General features: G+C 31.3%; 2 protein-coding genes across 11 annotated transcripts in view; one reads left to right on the top strand and one right to left on the bottom strand.

The window, feature by feature from the left end:
• The first annotated feature begins 963 nt into the window (after window positions 1–963).
• LOC109818208 (protein LIGHT-DEPENDENT SHORT HYPOCOTYLS 1) lies at window positions 964–2,625 on the top strand. Its single transcript, XM_020383637.3, has one exon. It carries the CDS (start codon window positions 1,398–1,400, stop codon window positions 1,878–1,880), a length of 483 nt encoding a protein of 160 aa, XP_020239226.1. The 5' UTR covers window positions 964–1,397; the 3' UTR covers window positions 1,881–2,625.
• Window positions 2,626–9,951: 7,326 nt separating this feature from the next.
• Window positions 9,952–17,219, bottom strand: part of LOC109818196 (exportin-4 protein) — a 36,435-nt gene continuing 29,167 nt past the window's right edge. For 2 of the 10 annotated variants that reach the window (XM_083059189.1, XM_083059190.1), the window contains 13 exons: window positions 16,707–16,778; window positions 14,472–14,543; window positions 14,332–14,396; window positions 14,147–14,249; window positions 13,941–14,072; window positions 13,579–13,722; window positions 12,777–12,884; window positions 12,613–12,663; window positions 12,464–12,541; window positions 12,264–12,377; window positions 11,785–11,981; window positions 11,364–11,433; window positions 9,952–10,842 (listed from right to left, as the gene is read on the bottom strand). In XM_083059189.1, coding sequence (XP_082915315.1) covers window positions 10,654–10,842; window positions 11,364–11,433; window positions 11,785–11,981; window positions 12,264–12,377; window positions 12,464–12,541; window positions 12,613–12,663; window positions 12,777–12,884; window positions 13,579–13,722; window positions 13,941–14,072; window positions 14,147–14,249; window positions 14,332–14,396; window positions 14,472–14,543; window positions 16,707–16,778 — 1,395 coding nt within the window. In that variant the 3' untranslated portion in view covers window positions 9,952–10,653. The other 8 variants (XR_014427575.1, XR_014427577.1, XR_014427576.1 and 5 more) reach the window with 8 other exon arrangements.

The raw sequence follows: 17,219 nt of genomic DNA, 5'->3' as shown, positions 1-17,219 counted from the left end.
AACATTTATCTTATTTTATATAGTTTACAATATTTTTTTAATCTCCATAATTTTATTTACCTTTTCTTTTAGTCTTTATAGTTTAAAATATATTTTTTTAATTTTTATATTTATTTTTTTTCAATCCTTTTTAGTCCTTATAATTCAAGATAAATATTTTTAATTCATATACTTGTAATTTTTTATTCTTTAAGTTCTCATTGTCAATTTTTTTATAACATTATTCCTTAATGTGACAGAAGTATTAATTTTATTTTATGTGTTTAATGTCAAATTATTTTACCAAAACTAGCAAAAAATTAGGTTTCTCAAAATTTTATGTTTCTTTTATATCTTCATTTATGATGTCCATTGTTGAAACACTTTTTTTATTTTCAAAAAATTAAAGTCCTTTATTACATTAACATAAAATAAACAATATTACAAAAAAATAAACTATAAAAATTAAAATAATTAAAAAAATCTACAAATATAAAAACTAAAAGTATTTATCATAACTCATAAGACTAAAAGGGATTTAAAAAGATAAGTACATAGATTAAAAATATATATTTTAATCTATAAAAACTAAAAAATGATATAAATAAAAGTATAAAAATTTAAAAATATTTTAATCTTTATTATATGTAGCAAAAGAGTTACTCCTTTTTCACAATGATGATAATTTTAATATTTAAAATTTATATAAAAAAATTATTGATATTTTTACTTTACATATAATATTAACTAATTTTTTCTAATTTATATTTTATAAATGATTTCACCATTACGATTCAAATTAAATAATGTATGTGTTGAAAGAATATAATATTTTTGTAAAATTGTAGGAAATATAAAAAGTGAATAATATTCATTTTGTTACGTTGGTTGAGAGGAGAATTATGGTGAATGTGCATTGAAAAGTAAGAATGAAGTGAATGTTAAACATATAATATAACACGAATGAAAATGAATTATGGTCTGAGTGCCAAACTTTGTCCTCTTCTGGGGCACAGTGCCATCTTCTTTTCTCATCATCATTTAACCCTTCCTTCCTTCTTCCTTCATCCCTCTCGCAAAACAAAACCCTCTTTCTCTCATCACTTCCTCATGCTTTTACTAACTACAACACAACTCTCACTTTGCTTCCACTTTTCTGGATAACATATTTCTCATTACCTCATCCCACATACTCAATCATTCACTTTTTGCTGCTTCCATCAAATTAAATTCAAATCTCCACACTCCCTCCCTCCTCTTCTCACAATATCATACTACAACACAAAAAAAATAACTAAATTATAGAACATGCACCCTTTTACCTTCCAAAAGCCCTAGCCACTCCTCCAACTCCAAACAACAACTTAATAACAATCACTATCATCAAGATCCAAATCATCAACCACCAGATCTCGCCAATGGAGACTGTGCCAACCTCAACAGCCACCAACACTCCGAGCAGGTACGAGAACCAAAAGCGCCGAGACTGGAACACCTTCTGCCAGTACCTCACCAACCACCGCCCGCCGCTCTCCGTGGCGGCCTGCAGCGGCGCGCACGTGCTGGAGTTTCTCCACTACCTCGACCAATTCGGGAAGACGAAGGTGCACAGTCCCACGTGTCCCTTCTTCGGCCTCCCAAACCCTCCGGCGCCCTGCCCTTGCCCTCTCCGCCAGGCGTGGGGCAGCCTCGACGCCCTCATCGGCCGCCTCCGCGCCGCCTTCGAAGAGAACGGCGGCAGGCCGGAGACCAACCCCTTCGGCGCTCGCGCCGTTAGGCTTTACTTGCATGATGTTCGTGATTTTCAGGCCAAGGCCAGAGGAGTCAGCTACGAGAAGAAAAGAAAGAGGCCAAAGCAAAACATCGCTGCTTCCCCCAATGCCACTGCCACTGCCACTTAGAAACCAAACAAACCTAAACTCCATTTTTTCAATGGAAGGAATATATATAATTAGTATCATCGATCGCATGCATATGCATATGATATGCTCTATGTCTATCTTTTAATTGCCTATTTAATTTTATCTTGTCAAAGTTGTGGCCTCTTTTATATGTGCTATATGTCTTTTGCAAAGATATCGGTCTTCTGAGTTCTTGAGACGGTTTTGATGATATATTTAGCTTTCCTGTGTTTGAGGAATTAACTAGCTAGGAGATATATAGTTATAATATGCCAAAGGATGAAATTGATACACATTTCCGGCATGTGCGTCAATCTCTCCCTGCCAAACCCTTTGTGTTGAAAAAAGGATGTTAGAGTTTACACAGGATTTATTAATTGCTTTGCCTGATTGTGAATCAGTCGTGCCATACATACACACATGTGTGTGTTTTCACTTTTCAGAGACACCTGAAAAATATTTCCATGATTGCACTGCACTTGTTGAATGCTGATGAGATTTGTCCACCCTAAAATGGAGCGGATTGTGGTGGAAAAAGGAAAGTTAAAGAGTGGAAGTGATAGTTTGATGGATGTGATATAAATGAGATTGAAGTGAAAGGAGGTGGATGATAATAATCTTCTTTGTTACTTACTGGAAATTTTTTTTTCTAATTGATGTATTACTGTCTATTTCAGGTAACAGTTAATTCCTTACAGCAAGGTTTTTATTTTTTCAATAACACAATTAATTAATACTTTGCACTCTTGCTGTGTTTTTCTTTCCTGCATCCATGCAGATCTGATGGGAGAGAAGTTTAATTTAGTTCGAATGATGTATAATATTCGTGTTAAAATAAAGCTATAGGATTTACACATACAAGCTGGAGTAATAGTTAACTTCCTAGAGTAACAATGCAACCTATATTATTGAAAGGAAAGCATTGATTGTGTAACTAAATAACTCGTGAGCTATATAATTAGATGTATAATTGGTCAAATCGAGTTAGGTATATATTAGTTTAAAGGTGATTTATTGAAATCTGTCTTTAGACTGCAAGACAAAACCTAGATTATCTTCTCTAGTATAGCTGCCAGCTAAAGATGGACATGTCAAAAGTAACTAGATATGGAAGAACAGTTTTTGGAGAACTGACACTGAGGGTAAGTTATTTGCCTAACCCCCTATAACTTGGACAACGAGCCCTTAAATTTGATGAAAAGTGGTCTATATGTTAGGCTTATAATGGACTGTCCTTGTATGAATATATGGGTTAGGTCATCTTGTATAAGAGAAAGCCCCTCTTATTCAAGTACCTATATATTTTAATGTCTAAATCCAATATAAGTGTTAGTTTCTTGGTAAGATCATAGAAGGTTGATTTAATTAATTTAAATGGGGGGCGTTGGACTAATAATTATTATTGTCACTTTCAATGATTCTACACATGTCAAAGTTTAATAAATCGGAAAAGAAAAATTAATTAGAAATTTAAAAACTCAATTTTAGGAGACAAAGTATTGCTCTTTTAATTTATAATGACTATAATTTTTTTTAAAATATAAAAAAAATTACAAAAATAGTTGCAATAAAAATTGAACTCAGATTACCATATTTTTAATTATCATATTTTATCACTATTCAATCACTAAACTAATCTTAATGATTTACAATGACTATATGATAATAAATGTAGCATTTTTTAATATCGCAATTTTATTTAAATAGTTTAATCTTTTAATAAGTTTATTATTTTTAAATTATGATAGTTGAATAATTTATGATGAATTAAATTAAGAAAAAATTAATTAATATTATATTAAAAAGTAATTTGAGACTTTTTTAAATATTAAAATTATAAATATTATATAAATTTGGAACATTCTTTAAATATTAAAATTGTATTTATTTTGCGATAAAAAAATGAATTTGTACTCAAAATATAATAGGTTATGATATAATTTAATAATATTTAAAATATTAATATTTCATAATGCTCCTGTCAAAAACATATTTCATAATAGTTTTTATATTAATAGGATTATTTAATCAGTATTATTTTTTTAATTTAAAATCATATAATTTATATAGTCACTTCATTACAGGTGGGCTGGCTTTATATTTAAACTATAATTTCATTTCTTTTATATATGTTAAACAAAATGAACTGAATTTAAATTAATGGTAATATATTATAGTATACTCAATAGTTTACTTTTTTAAGCAAATTTGATCTAAATAATTATCTATGCGTACTTCAGATACATGTGAAAGAAATTATATAAATGCATGTATCTTTCACCAGTTAATTCAAATATAGTGTACTATGGTATCTTATATTTAATTTGTTATTATTATTAGATATATATAACTCTTACCCAAATACTTTTTTAAGATTCTAATCCCATCACACGTTACAGTAGTTGGTCATGATTGAATTATGCAAAATTTGTCATAAGTATATTACTATTTGTCTAATTTATGGCTTCTGAGACTGAGACACTTGATTTTACACCAATGGCCCATTGTATCCTTGCTTGTTCACCATTACAAACTAATTTTTAAAACTGCTTTCTATTCATTTAAATTTAAAATTTAATATGATATTTTTACTGATAATAATAATATTAAATAAATTTTATACGAAAATGTTTAATAAATTTGTTAACAAAATTTTAATAGATTTTTTTTAAAAAAAAATATATTTTTAAATTATATAAAATTAAAAAAATTAATTTTAAATTTCAAGAATAAAAATAAATTTATCTTATATTAAAAGACTAAAATTATATTTAAATATATAATAATTATACATTAAATTTAAAACTTTAATTAAGCAATCGAAATGAACTACAATTTTAACCTCAATTTATATATTTGGATCGAATAAGAATTTTTATTTTTATATCATAAAATTACAAATAAATCATAAGTCTATATTTCAACGTAATTTCACGTAGATGTAACTCCTGAAAATCTGGAATTAGCCTTTCGTTTTTTTTTTCTTCGTATTTTTACAATAACACTTTTATGCACCTAACTTTAAATTAGTGTATAAGGTAATGCACTATTTTTTATATGATTAATCACTTTTACATCATAATGACAACAAAATAGTAAAAGATTACATCCACACCCGTGTATATATATATATATATATATATATATATATATATATATATATATATATATATATATATATATATATATATATATATTATCATAGTTTATTCGTGCTGAACGAAGTACGTATAAGTTTATCTTATTATTATTGTTACATTGTTTTGTTGTTTTATGCATTCATCTTCTTCTTTAAGCTTAAAAAAAAGGAGTTCATAGAAGTACCCCAGAACTTCATAACTTCCAGGAGCATACATGGCAGTTGTATATTAGAAAAGATCACAAAAAAAAAGAAGAGAGATTGGATGGCGAAATTCCATCTGGTCTCAAACTTGTTCAGATAAGAAATAAAATATGCTTATTTCTTAAGTAATTTTCAATGAAATTTAGTTTAATATCCAAAACCATGCAGTAAAGCACCAATTTAATAATGTTATAGGAGAATTCAATAATAATATTTTATTTTTATTCCACATCATTGACTTTTATGGTCTTGATTTTCTCTAGATTTTTTTTTATGATCAACATTTAGTCAAAATATTCTATTAAAAACCAAATGTAAATTTCAAAGAAAATACAAAAAGAAAATGAAAATGTAAATTGAAAGTAATTGAAAAGGTTTTGAATTGTAAATTGAAATTTAAAGTGGTAGTAGGGGTAGAAGAAAAGAAAATGCATAAAAATTAGCAAACACAAAAGAAATGAAATTGAGGAAAAGATGATTCAAAAGATAAAGGAACAGAAAAGCAAATACTGAAAGATAAATGGAAATTAAAATGATGGTTGAAATAAAGTGATCCAACATTTACTTGAAATCCTTTTAACTAAACTTGAATGATAATGTTTCAACCCTCGTTACATTATAGCAAAACGTGTCTATAGACAAAAAATTTAACCTGTAATCTCTAAAAACTTCTCCAAATAACTTTTAATAATTATCAACATTGTCAATATTTTTATCTTTTTTCTTCATTGTTGATCACTTTATGTTCTGAATTTCCTTTGGATATTAATTTTTATTTCATTTCCAACACTTAATAGAAATGTTCTACACTTAAAAATTGTTTTTCAACTCTTAATCAAAATAATTATAAAGGTATGGTAAATACTTTAAACAATTTTGAAATGCTTATTAATTAAAAAAATTAACAATAATAAAATATTTTATTCTCTAGTAAAATATAGAAGTGACTAAATACTTAATAATTGAACATATGAAATAGTCAAAATTAGTAAACATTAAGGAAATTGTTATTGGAGCTTATAGTATTGTCATGTGTCATGTTCCTTTGGCTTTACAATAAGATATATACATGCATTTGGCAAACTACGGTCATCCGTTCAGATAAATACACACACGTGTGCGGCCATACATTTAATAAGCAACATTATGTTACAGAAATATAGAGACATCAAAATCCACCTTATACAAATAATCAATATCTCTCCCTCTTATTATTATTATTAATTATAAGACTTAATTATTTGATTTACTAAAATTAAAAAAAGTTATTTAGTAAATTATTACCACTTCTTTCACTATTTTTTCACCTGTCCGGAGAGAATTACTGCATGGAAAATGGTTGGGTTGTGGAATTACATAGAGTTTCTCTCGATGAATCTTGACTCTTTTTCAGAGGTGATGTTTAAACTATACGAAACTCTCAATGATGAACAATGTCATCAATTTGCTATGCATCTCTGGAGTTTGTGGAAGCGTAGAAATGAAATGCTTTGGAATAATTATGATGAATTGGCAACTACTACTGTTACATATATAGCTAAGACTATGTTCAAAGATTGAAGGATGGCTCAACAAATGAGATCAAATTATCACATGATTGAAACTGAGCGTAGCCTAGAGCCAGTTTGGCGGGTTCTGTAAATTAAAATGCAACACGTACTGGTGTTGCAGTCTTTGGAGCTCGGAATGTTGCAGGTTTCAGTTGCTGTCTAAGGGACTCTAATGGTTTTTTGTAGTTGCAAGAACAGAATGGTCTTCCACTCTTTTTAGACTACTGGAGGGTGAGGCTTTTACATTGCTACATGCCATACGCATGCAGCATCAACAATATCATAGGGTCATATTTGTATCGGATTGTAACTTTGTAAGTATCTGCTGCACTTTGTCTATGGTTCTCAAACCAGCCTAGGAGAGGAGGGTGTCATTGCTCTCCATATCAAGCAACTCTCTTAGATCAACAAGATGGTTTCCTTATAAAATAAGTTCCTAGGAAAGCTAATAATGCAGTACATGTGCTTGCTAAGACTGCAATAGAGAATTTACAAGTTCAGTTTCTCCATCGTATTCCTTATTGTATTGCTCATTATTGAAATGAAAAAGAACTAATTCAATGTTGTCAAAAAAAATAAAATTAGTTTAGTTAATAATATTAAATTTGTCTTAAATTTATAATTTTTTTTTTATAATTACACATAGTATTAGTATTTTTACTCTACAAACTAAGAAATACACCAATTAAAAGTATTTTTTGTAAAAAAGATTAAAGATATATTCAAATAGATAAGAGGTTACAAAAATATTGGAGTAAATAAAAATAATGCAGAGGTATAATATTTAAAATTTGAAAGTAAAATACATACTTTATTTTGATATTAAGTTAATACTTATTTGATAATAGATTGTTCAATTGATATGTAAATTGTAAGAGACAATTTCATGTTAATAACATAAAATTCACCTATTCAGAAAAAAGAGTATTCAAATAAAAATGAATGTAAGGAAGAGTGATTATAAAATATAAATAAATAATGTTTTGAGAAATGCTTGTGACACAAATTCTCTAACTTAAAATTAATTGGTTAACTGAATATGATACGTCACCAAGTTCGGTAAAATTTAGATAATGATTAATTTGAGTCTAAAATTGCCTATTTCTTAATTTAGTATACCCAAAATTGCCCATACACTAAATTAGGAAGTCCAAAAATTGAATTAAACCTAAAAAAATATTAATGGCACCATTTTTCAAATTTGATTTTATTGATAAGTACGAATTTAAACCAATAGAATGAAATCTACAATCGCTTGAAATATAGTGAAGCTGAAGCCCAAATCTGACATGTATAATTTTGTTTGTGCTTTTTCAAAACTTTGGAATTTTAGTACTTACAAATCTCAAAATTCATTTCATAATCCCAAAACTTTTAAACTGGATCAAAATTCATTTGATAATCTCAAAATTTTTATTTCTCAGACAATTTAATTGGACAAGAAAAAAAAGAAAGAAATTACAAATAGTACTCTCTTTTTACTTGTTTATAAGCCAATAGTACTCTCAATGGTTGCGCTGAAGCCCGGATGGTGCATGAAATTTGTGCAATTGTACCTTTTTTGGAATATTCTATCCGAAGATGCTGTCCGTAGAATTTACACAAAAGAACTGATCTCGTGTATTCCACAAAGTGTATATTAATGAAAGTTTGCAAACCCCAAGCGTGTGGTTCAGCGGTGGGGGTTGCTCCACGCTTAAGCAAGGTTAAGGATTCGAATTTTACCTTGTATATGTAGTCGCGTTAAATCTTAGGGCCAGCTATCCCATTCTTTGAGGTGCCTCCCTCGTAGCGAGGAGATTAGTCACTGCTATTGGCCTCCAGAACAAAAAATAAATAAATAAAAGTTTGCAGCAGCCAAAAAACCTAATTGTACGGCCTTCTCATAACCTCTAGTTGTTGCCGTGTTAGGAAACCAAGGGCCAAAACGAAGCCCTAGAGGAGTAGCCAACCAAAAAATTGTCTAGCCCAACAATCCGCTTCGATTAGATCGATGTGAGAGCGTTTCTTTACATGGTTTAGTTTCATAACATTCAACTTGACTGGATTTCTTGTTTTGATTACCGTCCATAATTTATTCACCCTCGCTTCTTTTCTTTGTCATTCCCACTCCCACATTATCAATCTTTTTCTTCTTTTACAAAGTACAATATTAACTACAAACTGGGCTTGCACCGCTTTCAGTACTCTGTCAGATATAGCCTTCTAGAAGTTGCTACCATCATTTTCTTTTTCTACATCTACAAACCTTATTAGCCAATTTCTCGCAACCCCCAAAAAATATTTTTCAACCTTATTCTGCCGTTGCTTCATGTATATGAATTGAAATCACCTGTTCCTTTTCTCGTCTCCAATGAAAAATATGATATACAAAAAAAAAAAAATCCTTAAACATTCATCCCTAACCTTTTTTAGTCCATGAACATATTCACCTCAACCATTAATCTGCATTAATGGATTGTAACTTGTGCTAATTAAACATTATTTTAACATACATAAAAATCAAACTTATAAGCACTAAATCGATTTCTCGTATTTCAAGACAGATCTTAGAACAACTTATTAGTTTTCTAATTGAAATATTTTCTTGTTGAGGCAAATAAAAGACGCAAACTGAACATGTAATTAACTTGAATATAATATATCCATGTGTTTTAACTGCGATTGTTTACACAAGGGAGTTGAACCGCAGTAAAATGAATCGTTCAACTAGTGGTGGGATAAGTCTACTAGGTGTTGAGTTGATATTTCTTATCATAGGGTGGCTATCATGCCCGCCTTTCAACAGCTAAAGAGGCTTGCCACTAAAGTGCTTTCAGCCACCTAGAAGATTTTTGCCCAGACCCAGATTATAAATAGATTCATCCAATTATGGCTACTTAACTAACCCTTAAACATCAAAAGCTCTTACCGAAAAGAATTGCCCACCAAAAGAGAAGAGTGATGTTAGGGAAAATTTATGTTATACCCATGAAAAAAGTGAAAGTTCATATTGGACACTTGAGCACTTGTGTTAACTAATATTGGGTGCCACAAAAATTCTGACGCATGTTCCAATGAACCTGGCAAAGTTACAACAACATACTATGAATGAATAACAATATTGCAGTGTTGTAACAATTATATAAAGGATTATCCATTATGAATGACTTCCCCATGCGATCACTAGCAGTCATCCTTAAATTTGTCGAGGAATTAAAAACAAAATAAGATCAATCAAGATTCAGCGCAAATAATTCTTTCTCGGCGATTGCAGTTACAGCTACATGTAACTGTACACATTGATGAACTAGACCTTAACATACGATGCAGACACACCAAAACTACGATGGAGCCATATTTATAGTTATTACAACCATTACTGCAAAACTTATATGAATAAAATCATTCAGGCATTTTAATCCTCTCAAGAATCGACTTCCCTAAAACCGCAAGTTTGCAAGGTCGGGAACCGTTTAGTATCACTAACGGGCTTGAACGAATTGTGTGCTTTTGCGGTACAGCACAAACATGATAGGGTATGGAAAGAGTGGCACCTGCCAATGACCAAACTAAGTGAGAGTAACATATATATCTACACAACGATACATTTTGCCAAAAAAGAATGGACTCGACAACCATTTTGTCACTGAATTGTTGTTAAGATCTTCAGACAGCTTTTGTGCCTTTTCAATAGCTTCTGACAAACATAGAAAAGCTTTTACTTTTGAAAACAACCCAAGTGATATGACTGACACATGCCCAGTGAAGATAGGACTCGGTGTTTTCTGAAACCCCAGATATTTCGTCTGCCAATACATTAGCTCTCTACTTTCATCTCCAGCTGCTGGTCTCAACTCTTCTTTTGAAACTTTATACAATACAAGCCATAAACAGTTGATCACATGGTCCTCAGAAACCCACGAACTTCAACAAGGAAGCTATTAAGATTTTTCCTAAATCTCTGGTAATTTATTCTGTCAAGGGAGGAAGAAAGCTGATTTGCACTTGTTAGAGCGTGCAATGCATTTGCCAGCCTAGATCTGAGTGTTGGATTTGCCTGTCTCTCTATCAATTCATTCCCCAGTCTCTGCAAAGAAATTTACCCTTCTCAGGAAACATTCATAAAATAGAGGGTGGGAGGGGCGAATAATAGTAGGAATACTAGAATACATTGTCCAGTAGTGTACAGTGACCGATTATTATTTACAATTTTCTAAAAACTTAAGTTTGAATACCTTCCCCCCAAAAATACATTGGAATATAAACTGATGTATAATGGAAGTTTCTTTTTGGAGAAGTAACTCACCAAAAGACAATACAATACACACACTAACTAAAATAAAGTTTTTCACTGAACAGATCATTGAAGTAATGCATACGGATATGCAATGGATTTATATGCACATTGAACACAAATCTCAAAAACATATTCCTGAAATGAAAAGTAACTTGCATATTCACCATTGAAGAGAATAAGCAACATTAGTTGATTTATATTTCAATTTGTATATTAGTTCAAACATGTTAGCTAAAAAAGTGTTTAAGGAAGCATGTACGTAACAGAAATTTCATTGAATTTTTTACCAAATGCAAGTTAGAGAGTCATACCTGATACAGGCTTTGCTCACAAAGGATTAGCGGAAGGAGCGCATCTGCAGCAACACTGATTAGATCCGAACTGAAATAACAAGGGTAATACTATTAGTCAATTGCAATGTGATTTTGCAACAGTATTAACCAAGACATGAAATGTCCTTTTAGTAACATTATACTAGGAATTAGGAAACAAGGTACTTGTGTGGAATTGTATTTGCAAGTCTAAATCATCCAACCACCTATAAAATACATATGAAATATTTTAAAACAGAGTATGTGGGTGTGCTCTAAAGATGCCACAGTATTTGATAACACATTCATCACAAAGTTTTCCTCTGTGTCAAATGCAGTCAATCTCCTTTGCATACCATGGTCAGGCTTGGTTAAATAGGAAAAGGGGTGGGGGGGGGGGGCATTTCCTTTGCATTCTCACCTGTAGTCCTCAAAAAGGAGTAGCTTCAGCAATGAACGGAGGAAACGGCTCAAAAGACCTTCCTGAACACTCCCACTCGAATCCTTTAGACTCACAGTGTGGGCACCCAAGCCTATATTACCACTACCAGTCTCTTTGTAGTGGTAAGAAGCAAGAGCTTGCAGAGCTCTCAAACACTTACTAACCACATCTGCATCCTGCAAAATCAGTAAAGGGTATGGTTCTTAGCCACAAAACATAAGCACAATCAGAATATAAAAAGTTGAAAGAAAAAAAATGATTTGGGAACTGTAGTGCACAGTGGAAAAATTTACTCTTTTTAAAAGAAGATATTTATTTAGGACACTGGAAGAGAATGCTAAAATGTTGCAAAACTCCCTTAAGCATAGAAGTTTCTCTATGACTAATCATTTTAGGTTCTCATTGTTTCATCCATATATTATTGATTATTACGGAAAAAACACATGCACAAATATTACCTGATGGTGGAGACCAAAATCAAGAGTTCCGAGTATATGGGCAAAGGCATCACTATTTAGTTGTGCAAATGTTTCAGGATAAACCTCCAATATATGTGACAGGAGAGAAAAATACTGCAAATGAGTTATACAGTATCAGCTTTGGAATTTGGATAACAATCAGTCCAGTATTATTTCTACAGAATACAAGAATATCTTACATCATGACAAAGTTTGGGATATTTGAGGAGGTCCATAGAAATCAATGGCGTGATCATGTGAAGACCGAAGTAAACCACCTGCAAGACCCGTGCATGAGAGATTGACTATTAACTTTAAATGAAACAGGTAAATGTAACCATGATATTACCTGAGATATGTTAGTGCCTTGGGCTTCAATTGAATCTGACGAGAAATCAATCTGCCACATAAAGTATTTTTTAGTTAAGTTGTGCCTATGTTAAGTATGTGTATAAGAAATTGGTAGTCTCTTTCAACTGCTAGTATAAATAATTTATGAAAAAAAATCTTCACCATGTCTTTAGAGCAAAGACTTGAGAGAAGTTGAAGAAGAGCACGCAAATCTCTATACTTATCTGTTTTAGCCTCACTAAGTAAGCTGCTGGAAAGACTTAGTGATATCTGAAAAAGAAGCAAACGAAACTTGAGGGAGAAAACTTTTAAAATAATGAAAAAGAAAAGTGAATTAGCAATAACTATGGGATTGTTGACAGAAAGCAATAATATATGGACTTTACATAATATAATTAAAACAATTATATTGTAGTTTGTAGGTATTGGGATCACAGAGAAAGACAGCCCAAAAGGGATAAAATGTAAATAAAATAATAAATATGGATCTTTGCATCCCTTATGCTTCATACAAACTGATAAAGGTGTATTCATTGACGCCTAACACTGCAGGAATAGGATTCTAAAGACTTTCCTTTCAAACTATCCAACCTCAAAATTTGTATATGTTTTTAATCAGATTAAAGCTTCAATGGACAATGGTATAATTTAATTTTTTCAGGAAAAAAAATCCATATTGAAGAGGGAGTTTGAGGGCACAACTTAGAAGTGATCCTTCCCCCAAGATAATAAAAGCCCGTAGAGAAAACAAAGAAAGAAAAACCATTTAAAATAAAGATTAAAAAACATTCATACAGTAATTTTTTTTATTTAGTTCAATGTAATAATAACTAAATGCACCCAAACATTTTAGAGGAGCCTTTCCAATCATTGAGGTTCCAAATAGAAATTCTAGCTGGTCAAGATGTTCCTCCTGACCCAAAGTATTTGCCATATAAAACCATAATTGATAACAGAAATTAACCTTGCCAATATTGTGAGACGAATACAGCTGAAGCAAACGCATGCAGAAATTAACAACAGCAGCAGTCTCTTGGGCCTCCAGGTAAGTAATTTGTCCATCAACCCAATCAACTACAAATTTAAGTAGCAGGTAGATAACTGCAGACTAAGCAATAAATACATATAAGCACAGATTCTACAAATTTAATTATTATACATATTTGTCAAACTGGAAATAAAAATAAAATGAATAAATTATAAGGAATAAAATTTAGATAATGCAAGATGTTTACCATGAGCATAAGATAGTTATAGAAATCACACTTCTGTTAAGAAAATCGAGGATATTATATATGTTAAGATACTGATAAATGTGAATGCTACCTCATGTTTATACACTTCAAGAAGAACTAATATGGGACTCATTACAGAGAATCCTAGCTCATAGATAGCCTTCTGTGTCCGAGGTTCAGAAGCACTCGCAGCTCCACGTAACCGTTCTAACATGCAGCTGACCTACAGAACATCGATGATATTGAGGAACTATTTTCATACAAACATTGGAATGAAGTAAATACTCAAGCCCTCACCGAAAGGAGAATATCTGGTTGTTGGGAAATACTTTTAAAATTATTCTTGCTGGATATCTCCACTATATATGTTGTTATAGGACCCATGAGATTTCTTACATACCTTTAAATAAAAATAAACATAAATTTTACAGTGTAATAAATTTTGAAACTATAGAGAAAATAAAGTTAAAGTAAATACTCACTGACTAGACACCTCTGAATTTCTTATGCCTGAAGCTGAACGAACTAGTGTTTGTGCAAGAGATCGCTGAAGTAAGAACTGATGGCACTTAGACAACAACCCATAGAAACAAAGTAGGGTGGAAGTTGATAAAGATCTTACCTGATGAGCAGTGTCCAACAAGAGTAAAGTCTTTTCTGAGGAAAATGCAGTTGCTAGTTCATGCCATGAATTCTGCACATAATACCAGAAGTACAAGACAATCAAGCTCTGATGACAATATTTACTGCTGGTAAGTAACAACCAGAATAAAATATGATAAGTTGCCGACTATAGGAAAATATGAAGATCGTTTTAGGACTTGAGTATTGGAAGTTGAAATTGTTAGATTTCATTTTAAAATCAATTAACATTAAGTGAAATTGTCCAACAGGTATATAAACCGCACTCGGAGAGTTGAAGTAGGTGATGTGGGACTTCCCAACACTCCCCCTCCACAAATGTCTACCAGGCAAACCAAGAAGATGAGCTCCAGGCTTTGATACCATATTAGATTTCATCTTAAAACTAATTGGCATTAAGTGAAGTTGCCCAACAAATATATAAACCACACCTGGAGAATTGAGGCAAGTGATTTGCAACTTCTCAAAAGGAACATAACCATTACTTTTATGATAAATTGGAATTTGAACCCTTGTATGTCCCAACATTTGTAATCTTGTATAAAGCCAATTAAAAACATGTATATATCATTAGGAAAGAATCTAAAGCCATAAACAAATAAAACATTACAGTTGAATATTATTTTGAGAAATACTACACATACACTACCCGAAGTCGTTACCGCAGTACTTCCCAGTTTTTAGGAAGAAGTCGGACATCTAAACCATTGGAACAACCAGCTACAATCAGTATACAGAGAACACAGTGCGCGTCTATAAGCATGAGCACCAAGCACACACCGAGAAAAACCTTTGCACTGGCTTGACCATAAAGTTGCCATGATTACTGAAGATCACATCAGAACTAGTACTATAATGCATTATTGGATCCATGTGCTGAAAAACCTCGAAAGATGCACAATCAGCTCAAGAACATTCACAACCACATCATGGACCTCATGTGTTTGGAAATCCATATCAACCCAGGAAGAATCCATGTGGTGTTCAAGAGAGGGAGAGCATAATACCCCGCTAGAACCAATATCAATACCCCAATGACATAGATTTTCTGCTAAGTAACCAACTATAAGGCAAGTTGTGCTATTTGGAGCATGTGAATAAACCTACTTGAGCTACCAGGGTAAATAAAATTGTATCAATGAAATATGTGAGAAAAAAATGGATTGGAAGATGCTGATAATGAACACAAAAGAAGGAAGATGTTTTTTTACAATCTGAGCCAAATGAATGATCATTTTGTCATCATTATACAATCATGAAAACTTTAATGCTTTGTTTGGATTAGGATTGAAATGTTAGATTCTATCTTAAAGTCAATTGGTATTTAGTAAAGTTGTCCAACAGATATATAAGTTGTACTCCAAGAATTAAGGTAGGCAATGTGGAAACTTCCAACACCCCCCCTTCCACAATGCATGTCAAAATAAGTGAGCCTACTAGAATAGGCGATTTGCCAAGATGGGCTATAGATTTTGATACCATGTTAAATTCCATCTTAAAACCAATTGTCATTAAGTGAAGTTGTCCAACATATATAAAAGTTGCATCCCAAGAATTGAGACAGGCAATGTGGGACCTTCCAACATGAGATAGGGAAGAAGTAGGAAAGAAGAAAATAAGAACAGAAATAAAAGAGAAATAGGAGGGAAAAGATGTATTATTTGGATGGAAAGAAATAAGAAAAAGAGGAAAATTTTCTTCTCAGTCGTTTGGATGAGTAGAAAAGAGAGTGGAAAAAAAATAAATGAATTACATAAAAAATATTCTTATATTAACTAAAAATAATAATTTTTACTCCATTTTTTCATTATATAAAATTATATTATTTTTGTAAAATTAGGTCATAAAAAAATCATTTTAAAAAAAATGACTTCATGCCTAAAGATAGAACTAATTTCATGCCTGGAAGGAATGGAAGTAATTTCCATGAGGGACCCATAAAAATTTCTTTACTTCCCAAAAGAATTTAATAACTTCCATTCCTAACTTAAACAATTGGAAGTCTATCTTGGCAAACAATGGGAACAAAGTTTGCTTGTTTATGAACTCCAGAATTTGGATCATACTATTATTATAAGAAACTACTTACCAAACTTGAATCACCCATTAATGAAACATAAAATAAAATTAAAATACAGAGACTCTTGGGTTATGTTTGCATCAAGACAAGACTTTTTTTGTCAATCTAAAGGCACATAAAAAAGTATTGACTTACCAGAGTAACAAGGTGAACACATATATGCTTTTGCTGAACCAGAGAATGAAGTAACTGGTAACAAGTGAGTCCCTGGGTAAAAATATATTGCATTAAGAACAACCACAAAGCAAGTTAGTTTGCTATTTATTCCAGTACCTATTACAGATAAACTTGCAGCAGAGCTTATAAATTGAAATATTAAATTTCAGAAGGAAAAAATGGAAAATAAAAGATGCATATTAAATTAATCAAACATAATTGTCTACAGTGCCAATGCCAATCCAACATTTTCTGACTGAATCTTAAAAGATGAATTTAGGCTTACCCATTAAGTTTCAGTTGTTCCAATTTAGGTTCCTTATGGATAATAATTTTGATTTAGAATTACATATTTAATTATAATTTTGTTATCTAATAAAACTCAGCAGTGTAGTTAGTTCATAAACTTGGCACTTTTGAAAGAAAAGTTTTGGGAAGATTTGGATACAAGAAAATATCCAAATAATATCTTAATAATACATCAGTATACAT

This window comes from Cajanus cajan, chromosome 6, assembly GCF_000230855.2.
Source record: "Cajanus cajan strain Asha chromosome 6, NIPB_CcT2T_4, whole genome shotgun sequence".
NCBI lineage: Eukaryota > Viridiplantae > Streptophyta > Magnoliopsida > Fabales > Fabaceae > Cajanus > Cajanus cajan.
This window is presented reverse-complemented; position numbering and strand designations above follow the sequence as displayed.